Raw genomic sequence first — 13,242 nt, forward strand, 5'->3', positions numbered from 1 at the left:
CACCTCTGCTTTCTCCCATAGGATGCCAAAAGTACAAGCAAAAGCAAAAAAAAATCAACTAAGAGTTCATAAGAATCTGACACTTTTGTGTGCAGAGAACTCCAAGGAACTCAGCAGGAGGGCTGCACACAGACTTACCCCAGCAAGCAGCAGCTGCACTCCAGGGGGAGAACACAGCAGCACGAGGATGGGCGGCATGGGGGGCTGCCCCACAGGGCACAGAGGCAGCGATGGCAACTGGGACTTCAGTCCCACAGTGGGGGGGGAAAGGCTCCCCACCAGGGGAAAGGGACAAAAGGAAAGCCCTACCAGGGCCAGCAAACAGGGACACCTGACGTGACATCACTATGCTCAGCTTCTACAGGAGGGTCTCCAGCCATCATCTGCAGGGAGGAACTCAGATGGCCCTTGGGGTCTCGGGAGTGTAGGCTGGAGCACTGGAAGTCTCCTGAGAATGGGCCCACCCAAGTCCCTGCATCTCCACCCCTGGGCCCCACAGACATCTCACCACTCAAGCAACCAGGACATAAGCAGCACAAACCCAAGGAGATGCAGCAGCCACAGCGACCCCATCACGTTAGCACAGGCTATGTCTTGTACTCCAACAGACACATGATTCTGCATAGTTGGGCAGGCCTGACTCTCAGGACCTTGGGAGCAGCACCCTTGCCTCTGCAGACTTGGGATGTATCCCTCCACATTCCCTCTTTCCCTTTTGGAAGCCCTGCCCATCCTACCCAGCCTACTTTGGCTAACACAAGCAGAACCATGCAACACACCTCACCCTCAACTTCAGTCCATCACAAGGAGGTTTGGTTCTGTTGCCAGCCTACACAGCAGGAACACCTGTATGCCCATCTGATCTTGGCCTGGCACTACCATGACCCCAACCTCCATTGCCAAGACTCAGCCTTGCTGGAACTACAAAAGGAGCCCTGCCACCTGTGCATCTGTGCCCCACTACCACCGATTCGAGAGGGAAAAGACCACAGCAAGACCACACCCAAGGTCCAACTGGAACTAAAGCAGACACAGTTGACTGATATCTGAAAACTCAAAATCAGGAAGGAACTTTAAGAAAACAATCTAAAAGCAAAAGAAGGTCCACCAGACGCACAAATCTTTGTACAGGGACACAAGCAGTATGGAAAAGACAATATGTTTTTTTCAAAAGGGACACAGAGTATTAGATGCAAAAGAGATGTACACTGACAAAATGCCTGCAAGGAATCGAAAGGGTAATAGAAGGATACTCAGATACAAGAGAATACAGTCACATGGAATTAGAAAGTCACTGCATTATGTGAATGAGACATTCAGCAAGGAGATGGAGACCTTGAAAAAGAACCAAACAGAAACCTCGGAACAAAAACCTTGATGTATCAAACTACATGTCTATGATTGGGAGCTTAACAGTACACTAGACCAAGTGGAAAGAATATCTCAGTTTGTAGACAGGTATTTAAAAATACCCAGTCAGAAGCCAGCCATGTTGCTACATGTGTTAAGCTGCCACCTGGAAGGCCAGCATTCTATTACTGCAGTGTGAATTCAGGTCTTGTGTGCTCTGGTTTGAATCCAGCGCCCTGCTAACACACCTGGGAAGGCAGCAGAGGATGGCTCAAGTACTCAGGTCCCTGGTCACCCGCATAGGAGGCCGGGATGGAGGTTCTGGCTCCCAGCTTCAACCTGGACCAGCCTCAGCCACTGTGGTCATTTGGGGAGTGAACTTGTAGACAGGATATTTTTCTGTTTTTGAGAGAAATCTTTAGGAAACAAAAACACAATCTACCCTAGGGATGGTGCTGTGGTATAGCAAGTAAAACCACTGACTGTAGTGGCAGCATCCCACATGGGTGTGGGTTCAAGTCCTGGCTGTTCCACTTCCGATCCAGCTCCCTGCTAATAGCCTAGGAAGAGAACTGTGACCCAAGTGTTTGGACCCCTGCACCTGTATGGAAGACCTGTGAGAAGCTCCTGGTTCCCAGTCTCCAACTGGGCCAGCTCTAGCCATTGTGGTCATTTGGGGAGTGAACTAGCAGATGGAAGATGACTGCCAATCTGCCTTCCAAATAAGTAATATATCTTTAAGTCCCAAAAGTTCAACTGAGAAATGAATGAAACAAAATGTGACACATCCTTAATATTGGAGAATATTCCGAAATAGATATTTCTTGAAAACAGCGTTTTATAAGGATTTATTTATCCCCCTGAAAAGCAGAGTGACAGGGGTAAATGGAGAAATATTCCCAACTACTGGTTCATTCCTCAAATGCCTCCAACGGCCAGGTAAGGTCAAACCTATGATCCAGGAACTGGCTCAGATGGCTAGAGACCAGGTACTTGGGCCATCTGCTGCTGCTTTCCTAGGTGCACTGGCAAGACACTGCACTGGAAATCGAGCTGCCAGGACCCTGGCACTCTGATGTGGGCTGCTGGCATGGCAGGCACAGGCTTAGCCCACGGTGCTACTAAGCTATTCTGGGACCCTGAAAACATGCTAAGAAACTTTACCAGCCATAAAAGATCATGTCATATGACAGTTTGTATGAAACACCCGGAATAGGACCGTGTGTAGATGGAAAGTAGCAGTGGCTCTCTAGAGCTTAGGAGTTGACAGGGAGAGGTGAGACTGCCAGTGGGTATGGATTTCAGGTGTGGGGAGAAGGTAACGGAAACGTCTGAAAACCGACCGGCATTTATAGTATTATTATATACTTTAAACAGGAAAACCATGCAGTACATCAATGAAACATACCAGCAAAATCTTTTTAAAAGAAGTATACTGGGCCCGGTGCGGTGGCGCAAGTGGTTAAAGGTCCTCGCCTGGCACACCCAGGATCCCATATGGGCGCCGGTTCCAATCCCGGCAGCCCCGCTTCCCTTCCAGCTCCCTGCCTGTGGCCTGGGAAAGCAGTCGAGGACAGCCCAAAGCTTTGGGACCCTGCACCCACGTGGGAGACCGGAAGAGGCTCCTGGCTCTGGATCGGCATAGTATCGGCCCGTTGTGCTCACTTGGGGAGTGAATCATCGGACGGAAGATCTTCCTCTCTGTCTCTCCTCTCTGTATATCTGCCTTTCCAATGAAAAAATAATAAAAATAAATCTTTTAAAAAAAAAAGAAGTATACTTGTTTAAAGAAAAACAGCAATATATCATTGTGTTTATACTATAAATCAAAACAAAATTCATGGAGAATAGAATTATACTTTTGTGAGGTCCTTATAGCATATTAAGGAAGACTAAAAAAGTTGATGACACGTATGTTGCAAACTGTACAACAATCCACTAAACACACATAGTTGCAGAAAACAAGAACAGAGGCACAAAAGATTCATTACAACATAGCTAACACCAAAGCAAGCACAAGGAACAGGCGTGGCAAAAAAACTGCTAATAGCAATCAGGCGACTTTAAACTCCACTGTGCAGTGAGCGTAAGTCTTAAACGTTCCAATTAACAGCTGAGTTTGGAACTGGCACTGCAGTATACTAAGCTGGCACTTACAGTGCTGACATTCCATTTGGAGCGCCAATTTCAGCCCTGGGTGCTCTGCTTCTGATCCAGTTCCCCGTTAATGTGCTTTGGAAAGCAGAAAATGTTCTAAGTTCTGGGGCCCTGCCAGCCAGCGGGAGGTCGGGACCGACCTGCAGGCTGCAGCGCAGTCAGCCCTGGCCTCCGTGGACATTTGGGGAGTGAATCTGGAGATACCTGTGGCTCTCGGCTTCTCAGGGAAATAAATGTTTGTAAAAGTTAAGTGTTAAAATAAACTCAAGTAACTATTTTTTGCTTTAACAAGTAGCCAAGTGTGTCAGATTGAATGAAAATGACACAATTAAATATTTCCTAAAAGAAACTGCTTCATGTACCAGATGAGAATTTTCAAACAAGTATTTTCCTTTAAAAAAAAAATCACTTCAAGTGATGTAAGACTGAGCTTAAAAGTGTAAGGACAGAAAAAGACCATGCCAACACTAATTAACAGAATGTTACAGCAACTAAAATATCAGACCAATTGAATTTCAAAAATGTTAGCAAAGAATAAAGGACAATTCCTGCTGAAACAGCCAACTAAATATGTATATAACTAAGACTGCATATAGAACAAAAATTGACAAAACAACAATTAAAAACAACAAAGCCAAGCAGGCAGGTGCAGGGAGAATTCCCAGTGCTCATCTTCGCTGGAATCAGAAACCACGGTAATCAGATCAGAAGAGGGAATGGAGTCCAGAGGACGAGAGAAATCCTCACAAAGATGACACATCGTGGTGTAACACATTCAGCCACCGCCTGCTGGTATCTCACACGGGCACTGGCTCATGTCCTGACTGCTTCCCTTCTGATCTAGCTCCCTCCCAATGGCCTGGGCAGGCAGCAGCGGATGGCCCTGCAACCATGTGGCTCCTGGCTCCAGATCAAGCCATTGTAGCTATTTGGGGAGTGAACCAGCTAATAGAGCAGCTCGCTGTAACTCTGCTTTTCAAATATATAACTATATAATACTCATGTATTTCAAATAAGTGACTCTTTTCAAATATGTAAATCTTTAAAACCAAAAGAAAGAGACACAGAGTTACCACAGCAAGGGAAGGCAAATGAAGGTGGCACGGGGCCTTGGAATGCAAGGGAAAGGAGTTTCAAAAGGCAGAGTGTGCACTGCTCATGTCAGATGCCGGAGAGAGAATGGCAACCAAAAGGTTTCACCTGGATGTGTAGCAAGGGGTGCACAAAGGTGGGTGCTACAGTGCAGGCAGAAGCCAGATTACAGTGGGTTGAAGGGGTGCTAGAAGGCAATCCTGATTTCAACGGGCTGGCAGAGGTGAGCTCGTCAAGTCAAGGTCGCTCCTTCAGTTTGTTAACCAGGTTACAGTGGAAGAAGCCAGTAGAGCCAGGGCATGAAGTTTCAGAGGACGGAGGGATCAAGCACCAGGTTGGGGGAAGGGTTCCCTTAGCTCTCTGGCTTGGGGCCATGGCACACACAGGTATGACTACAGCAAGTGTGAAGCCTAAGGCAGAGGCGCTAAAAATCTCCTGATGAGTTTTCATCTCCTCTGGTGAGGAGAGAATGTAGGTTGAGTGCCCGGAACAAGTGGTGAGCTGCGATGCAAGAGGTTTGTGTGTAAGCTCTGAAACAGCTCCAGGGCAACGGAAGCAGGCTAGGCAGCAGGGCTGAGGGGCCCCCTGGAGCTGGGGGTTGTGAAAATGGACTAGTGTCAAAGTGGGAGAAGATAACTTCCTGCAGGCCTGTTAAACTGGGACTAGAGAAGGCAGGCCATTACCTTGTTCTACAGCGGAGAGGAAAGCCCGAAGGGCCAGCCTATGAATGGTGAGCAGGTGCAGTGACAAGCTAGAGGGGCCAGGAAGGACAGCAGAGCTAGCTGACTGAAGAAACAAACCAACAGCCTGCAGGTCTCTGAACAGATGTAACGGAGGTAAGAGAGACAGGATGCAGAGGAGTTACAAAGAGATTACGACTGCAGAGCTGGACCAGATGTCACTAATGGGTTGATGAAGCAGAGCTTCAACAAGCTGAAGACAATTAGAAACTCCAATGTCAGGACAACGGAGGTCCTGTCCCCATGGTCAGAGCAGCTCCCAGGATGCTGGGAAGCCTAGGATACAAACGGAGAAGGATGAGAGCGAGATTCCTCTTGTCTTGCTGCACCCCCAAGTGCAGGATGGTCTAACTTTGCCATCCACCTGTCACTACAACTTGGGCTTCAACCCTCAGGCTGCCCAATCCATCATCTCCCCTGTCCATCCCTTCACAGTCTGTGTGCTTAGATGGGTTTAGCCATCATGGGTGAAATGCCATGCTTGCTGGCATCACCTCGGATGGCACAGTGTTGCCAACATTAAGGGACAGTGATGGAGCCTTTCAATGTGCAAGAGCCAGAGTTGTGCTGGGGGTCCTGGGTGAGACATACCAATCCCCCAAATGAGCCAGTGCAGAAACCCAGCATGGCTAGATACCCCTACCAGCCAGCTACCAGATGCAGATACATGGGGCACCCTATGGCCAGGTGAAGTCACAACCGAAGGACAACTGACTCTCAGTAAGCCCTCCATTTCTGCACAGACTCCCTTCCCGCCCACAGTGCAGAGAGCCAGGAGCAAGGGCCTGGGTTCTAGCTCCAACTCTTACATGGGCTTGCAGTGTGACCTTATCCTGAGGCCTTGTTTTTTGTTTGTTTGTTTTAAATGAGGGGTTGGATGTAAGAACTCAGAGCCTCAGGATGCCTTGACAGTGCACAGATGTGGTACAAGAAGGCAACATCAGCTCACATCACTCAAAATGCACTAGCTGCAGGAGACCAATGAGCCTCACCAGAGTTCTCCCAGCAGGGTAATGCTCCCACCCCAACAGCTTCTCAAGTGGGTCTGGAAGACACACCCACTCTGTCTTCTCCAAGAGGGTTTCTTTTGGATAAAAGGTCAACCTGGTTGGAGACCAGGTAGAAAAAGAATGGCACAGGAGGCCCTGCCATGGGACCTCACCCAACATCTGCCCATCTCCATAGGGCTTGCCGTTAAGGGCACCACTTCCACAAACCCCATCTGTGTCCCAGGACCAACATCCATGAGGGGACAGCCAGAGCCTGAGACCTTTTTACTCCTCTGGCCTGGGCCCACTGAAGGGCAGGCAGTGTCACCATCTAGTCTTGTCGACACACAGGACCAAGCTTCCTCTTTCCCAGGGCAGCCATTTCTGGCCATTCCTTTGGGATAGTACATCCATCCTAGGGATCCCAACATCAAGAAGCCATAAATGAGGTCCTGATCTAAAGGACTTGAGTGAGACCCTAGTCTGACTACGGAAGCCAGGCTTGGGGATGCCAGGCTTGTCCAGCACAGTCAGGAGCTGGGTCTTGCGGGGGAAGGCATAAAGGCTGGAGGCTCTAACATCGTGAATCCCTCAGTGGCCCTGGGCCACGGCCTGACCACACAGAGGGAGACATCCTCTCTGGAAGGCCTGGCTGTGACAGGAGAATCCAGGAGGAGCAACTTGAGGCTGCAGTAACTACAGTACATGCAGGATTGCCTGATGGTCACATCCTCCCCCGAACACCATCTCTCTCCCAACTCCCTCTCTCAAACACACACTTTATTATGGGATCCATGACCAAAGGAACCCCTTCCCCACACAGTCTCTGGTAGGGGGTGCCCCTTTCCTGGGACCAGGACACCCTCCTCCCCTGCCAGCTCACCCAGCGATCTCCCTTCCTTCCTTCCAGTACTTCCTCCTGGATGTTCTCCTGAGGAGGAAAAGAAGGGGTAACTCTTCACACTCCTGCTGCCACACCTCGTCCTCTGCTCATGCCCGACCAGGCTGTGCTCACTGGCAGCTTCCTTCAGCGCCCCAGCAGGCGAGCTATGTGACAGCGGGCAGGCAGTCACTAGAGAGGGTATACAGACAGGAGTCATGGGAATGGAGACTGGGGTGAGTAGGACCCCCAGCCCCTGCCCCAGTCCATCTCTAGACAAACAAGATGGAAGGCAGCGGTACAGAGCACCAAGAGAGCTGGGGCAAGCGTGCTCAGGGCTCCCAGGCAGAGCTGGGAGTAAGGACGCTTCCCAGACACCTGTCTGAAGCAAGAGTTTGTGGGGATAGGCCAGTGATACCACAAGGCACAAATGCAGTGGCCTCAGGGGGTGGGGTACAGCTTTGCAGGTGTTGGAAGCAAGGGGCTTGCAGGGATGGGCATTTGACACGACATGGCATGAATGGAGCAGCCCCCGGGGAAAGTAGAGGCCTTGCAATTGCCAAGGCAGGAGGTCGAGGATGGTGGGCGGAGCTGATGCAGAGGCAGGGCCCACACACTACAGGAAGAGGTGCTGGGTGCTTACCGATCTCTTCGTAGGCCCCATTTCAAGGCCCGAGGTTTCCTGTGCTGCTTTGAATGCTGAGATCCCATGGGCCGGGGGTTGTCTCCTGAGAACAAAACCCCTGTCTCGGCAAAAGGGCACAAATCCACACAGAATGTAAGGGGTGTCCAGGTCTCCATAGTGGCCAGAAGATGGGACTAAGTTTGGGAGACAGTCCTGCTGCAGGCTGCAGTCGGTACAGACACTGGGGAGGCTCCCTTCACCTCCAGGGCAAGAGTCAGACTACCACCATCATCAATTACTTAGGACACACACACCCTTCTGCTGGCCAGTTTCCCTCCCATGCCCTCTGGGACCAGATGGAAGCTTCAAGGTTTCACTAACCATGTCACACAGGGACATCCAATTGCTGCTTTTCACGGTAACACAGAGACCATGCATCCTCGTATCTGTAGGGTTACTATAGCAACCTGGCAGAGCCCAGTGCACTGAGCACAAAGGCTCCTTCAGGAGGCACCACAGCTGTAGGACACACTTGCAGCTGCTCTCTGTGGCTGCCCTGTGCTAGGGGACTCACATGCCAATGCTGTGTCCAGGAGCAGCTGAAGGAGGACTGAGGACGTGTCTGTCCGCCCGTCTCCTGACTCCACCTCAAGTGCACCTGGATGATGGCATCCCCTCCCCTCCAACCACAACACCTGCATCAGGGGCCCAGTCCTTCCCCCAATTCTGAAGCTTCTAACTAGCCCCCTGTAGACATGGTGATGTTTTAGTGCAGGGGTGAGCAGCGTGGACAGTCTGAGCGTAGGTTCTGCACTTCTCTGTGAGGGACAGTGCTCGGCCCAGAGGCACCACTTTGCGGCTTCCTGCTTTGCTCTGTCCTCCCTTCGCAAGCCAGACAATCGTCATGCACTTCTGATGCCCTCCACTGGGCGCCTTCCAGTTCTACCCTCTCCATTCCCTAGACCCACAGGCATGTGTGTGAACTTTCTAAATAAATATAAGTTTGCCCCATCTGCCCAGCTTCCCCAGCCCTGGCCTGGAGTAAACCCCCAGGAGCTCCTCACTGCCTCAGGACTAACCGAGCTGTTTTACTCCAGCTGAGATTCCAGTCTACTGCTGGACTCTTGCTCTAACTGCCCTGATGTCACTTCCTGTCCCTCCCTACTTCCTATTTCCTTAATCCAATCTACTCCTTCCCCTTTTCTTGTCCATCCTCAAACATGCTCTTGTAGAAACTACACCCGGACAGACCGACTAGGAGATCTGGAAGCCACAGTTAGGATCTTCAGGCTCCAGTCTCAAATCTCTGAGAATAAAGAATGCTACTTGGATGGGCTTCAGAGCACAGAACCCCAGACCATCAGCTCAGAAGGGGTTTTCACCCCCTTCTCCCTTATTCTGACAAATGAGAGTGCCAGGTTCAAGGCCCGAGGGTCTAATAGGGCTATAGACACACTGCACGCAGGCAGCTTCTGGATGGGACGTGTTCGGGTGCATGAGCCCAGGACTGAAGGCCCCATCTGTCCAGCCCACTACTTTGCCAAGTACATTGGTCTCACTCGTCTCCCCTTGCCCAAGCTTTGAGGTGTATGGCAAGACCTCTAGGGTGAAAACTAGAGCAAGATGGTACTGATATTGACGGCACAGCAGGCAGAGCTGCCACCTGCACCACCACCACCCCACAGGGATGCTGGTTCATGTCTCAACTGTTACACTTCCCATCCAGCTCCCTGCTGGTGGCCTGAGAAAAGCAGCAGAGGATAATCCAAGTGTTTAGGCTTTTGCTACCCACGTAGGAGAACCATTCATAGCTCCTGGCCTTGTCCTGGCCCAGCTGTGGCAGTTGTAGTCACCTCGGAAGTGAAGTCAATGGAAGGATGATCTCTCTGAGTCTCATCCTAACTTTTTCAAGCACATACATCTTAAAAAACTAGGGCAGGAGGACCACATAAAACAGCAAATCAGTCATCTGTAGGGGAAGCCACTTTTCTCCACAGTAGCACAATGACAGCCTGGGGGAGAGCTGAGGAAGACCAGTGGAAGAGAATGGGGCCTGGAGGGGTGCTGGGCCGCATCCCTGCAGGGTCACTACCGCGGGGCGGGCAGCCCTTCTGAAGCGGAGCTGACTGACAGGCAAGCAGGACACCTCTTTCAGCATCAAGGCGCTCCTCTTCCCAGAGTGTTCCAGCTCTGCCGTGGCAACGTTGTCTTCACGTCAAGCCCAAACCTCCTTTCGTTCTAGTTCTGTCCTCCAGGGCCCTACAGAACACAACTCTTCAGACAGCCACAGCACTTTGCACGGGCTGTTTTAATGGGGGTGGGATGGGACACAACCCTCTAGGGAAAACAACTGTTCCTGATGATTCACTGTGAGGAAACAGGCTTAGAGAGGGCGAGATGTCACCTGCCCACAAAGTGGCGGAAGTAATACACAGTGGCCTGTTTCTGTCCATGGGGAGTAAGACGACCAGCAGGCTCTGTGGGGCTATGTCACCTGACACCCTCAGCCCCTCCACTGTGACAGGCACCTGGACACTAATAGACCAGGGACCTAGACCTGGACTGCCACGTGGCTACACCTTCAGGGGCCAGGCAGACTCTGGCCAGGCAGGTGCCCCTTCCGTGTTGATCAGTCTCAACTGTGTGAGCATCATACAGGCAGGATGTGAGAGCACTCCTTGGTGACAAAACATGCCCCTGCTGACTGCCCTGCTCAGCACTACAGAAGCTCTTGAGCCAAGGAGACCTACCCAGTGTCGGAGGCGCCTCAGCAAGGATCCATGGCTGCTGCAATGACGTGTAGCTTCCCTGTCACATGCAGGTCACCACAGGCTTCCTTCAGCCATGCTGACTGTGCCCTGGGAGGAATTCAGGGGGGTGTCATTTCCCCCACCTCTGTACACAGCCAGAGATGCTAAGCTTCCCATTAGCATGCCAGGCATGATGAAGGCACCTGTACTTACTCAGCCCTGGCTGGACATAGACAGGAATGGAGCGAGACCAGCATACTCTGTGAGGACTACAGCCCTTTCCAGGGCAACACGCAGCCCTTGTTGGGGTGTCTGAATGCTCCAGCGGGGGACAGAGCGGAGGATGCACAGCCCGTGGAGGGGACTCCCTGTCAAGGCAGCAGTGTGGGCTGAAGGGCTGGGGGAGTTATAGGGTCCCACAGCAGATGGGGAGAGCAGCAGGCCCCGGCTGGGGTGAGCAGGAGGTGGCACACACCTGGACGCAGACTGTGAGGATGTGGCAAAAAATTCAGCGGGTGACAGAAAATGAGTGTCAAGATGTCCATGTTGTACAAAACCTCAAAGTGTCGGGGTCTGACAGGGCTGGGATGAGGGTGCGGCCAAGGGCTGGCAAGCCTGTGCTGTTCCCGTCTGTGGTCAAACAATGCTTTCTACCCAAGGGATGCTGCTTCTGCATTCACTGAGTTTTAATAACGACTGAATCACAACCCAGCTCTCTGCTCACGTGCCTGGAAAGGCAGTGAAAGATGGTCCCAGTGCGTGGGCCCCTGCCACCTGTATAAGTGATCTGGATGAAGCTCCTGGCTCCTGACTTCAGCCTGGCCCAGCGCTGGCCATTACAGCCATCTGCAGAGGGAGCCAGCGGATGCAGTGCTGTGTTCCCCCCTCTAATTCTTTCAAATAAGTTAAAAAAAAAAACACTATTCTCATTACTGAGGTTTTTGGAGGCTTCTTAAATTTTGCACTTGAGGTGAGCGCTCCCCTTGTCTCACCAGCCCTGGGTGAGGCTGAACCGGGGTGCTAGGGCAGACATGAATTCATGCCTTCCCACTGCAGGGTCTGCTCTCAGTTCTGAGAGATTCAAGTTTCACGGGACTGCTGTCGGGGAGCACGGGTGCCGACGGTGTGCAGGAGTGAGCCCTGCCCCACCAGGGCAACAGTGACTCAGGAGGTAGGGGAGAGGGGGACGGAGGGGGCGGCCGGGAAAGAGGCTGGCATTTGTGCACGACTCCGGATCGGGTATGGTAGATGAGCTGTAATTGCCTGAGCTGAGAGAGCTGAGAGGCTGTTGATAAATGTTACTAATAATCAACCTTCAGATCTGACACCCAGCTCAGGCTGGGATTACTGTTTTGAATGGAGATGGCACCCAAACCAGTAATTACCCTAGTGAGCAATGCCAGTCTTCCCTGAAGTCTGTTCTAGGCAGAAAAATGGCACCTGCATGTCAGTCCCCACCCATCGGGGGAGGATTCTGCAGAGGGCACCTACTTGAGGTCACGAACTGGCCCGACATTTGTGAATGCAATGGGACATGGTGGACGAGAATATTTGCTTTTTTTTTCCCCTACCAGCTGTTGTGGGTAAGGGAACCCCATCTGGGCCAGCACTGCAGTGTACATTCAGCCGCTGCCTGCAGTGCTGGATCCCATATTAACACCTCCCCCCCACTGCTCTGCTTCCAATCCAGCTCCCTGCTAGTATGCCTGGGAGGGCAGGGAAGGATTACCAAGTATTTGGGCGCCTGCCAACTACATCGGAGACCCTGATGGAGTTCCTCACTCCTAGCCCCATCCTGACCATCATGGTCATCTGGGGAGTAAGCTAGTGGGTGTTGGATCTTTCTCCTTCTCTTTAACCCTGCCTTTCAAATATATAAACCTCTAAAAAGAGGAAGAAAAAAACAAAGCACTCCCTCCCAACCTCAGCTATCTCTAAGCAGGGTCCAGATCTTGGTGCTTTCCTTGCCTTGTGGGCTGGGTGCGGGGTCACGGAATCCGTGGCTGTCACAAGCAACTGCTTCCGCAGAGGGAGGGCAGCCCTTTCCCACCAACACAGGTACATCTCTCTGAGCCCAAGAGTGAGGCCTTGGCCTGGCTGTGCTGTTTCGTTATACCAGGGGCCTCCTGGAATGACCTGCTGGGGGCTGGGAGAGAGGGACAGGCCGCCAACATGCCCCAAAGCCGATTCCATCCTGTCTCTGGTGTTTACTTGCTCTGGTGCCAAGCACTCCTAAAAACTCTAGCTGGAAACAAGCAGAATTCTCCAGGCCTCGCTGTGTGGCCTTGCTGCCGCTCATCCTATCTGGAGGACCCTTAGGGCCAGGCAGAGGATGCAAAGCCACCCTTCTCTCTGAACCAACCCCTCCCCAGAGCATGTACGTGCTGGGGGTCTTTCTACTCCGTTTCCTGCCAACGTGGCTGGACCCTGACAGTGCCTACACTGACCAAGGACGCTGGTGTGAACGGAGATCTCTGTCGCCTCTTACACACTTTTGCTGTGGATGCTGTGCTCAGGAGTACTACAGGGAAGGAGTACAAGTAGGTGTGTAATTATCAGCGCAGGAGTCCCTGTTGGTCCCTTGCAATGGGGCAAAAATGTGCTTAACTACTATCTTGAGCTGTCCCTGAGGCGCCATGGAGACAGACAGCTGGTCAGG

The 13,242-nt window shown here is 51.8% G+C and overlaps 1 protein-coding gene across 2 annotated transcripts in view; it reads right to left on the reverse strand.

Moving 5' to 3' along the window:
- The window catches only part of TUB (TUB bipartite transcription factor), a 79,054-nt gene that overhangs the window by 48,189 nt on the left and 17,623 nt on the right, over window positions 1-13,242 (reverse strand). The window contains exons 1-2 of one of the 2 annotated variants that reach the window (XM_040988979.1): window positions 7,852-8,061; window positions 7,212-7,259 (exon numbers count right to left, since the gene is read on the reverse strand). The exons of the other annotated variant lie outside the window; for it this stretch is intronic. Coding sequence (XP_040844913.1) covers window positions 7,212-7,259; window positions 7,852-8,009 — 206 coding nt within the window. The 5' untranslated portion in view covers window positions 8,010-8,061. Of the gene's footprint in view, window positions 1-7,211; window positions 7,260-7,851; window positions 8,062-13,242 lie in introns of those variants that run through there. 2 annotated transcript variants of the gene reach the window in all.

Source organism: Ochotona curzoniae, unplaced genomic scaffold (genome assembly GCF_017591425.1).
Source record: "Ochotona curzoniae isolate NIBS_2020 unplaced genomic scaffold, NIBS_Ocur_1.0 contig_517, whole genome shotgun sequence".
Classification (NCBI taxonomy): domain Eukaryota; kingdom Metazoa; phylum Chordata; class Mammalia; order Lagomorpha; family Ochotonidae; genus Ochotona; species Ochotona curzoniae.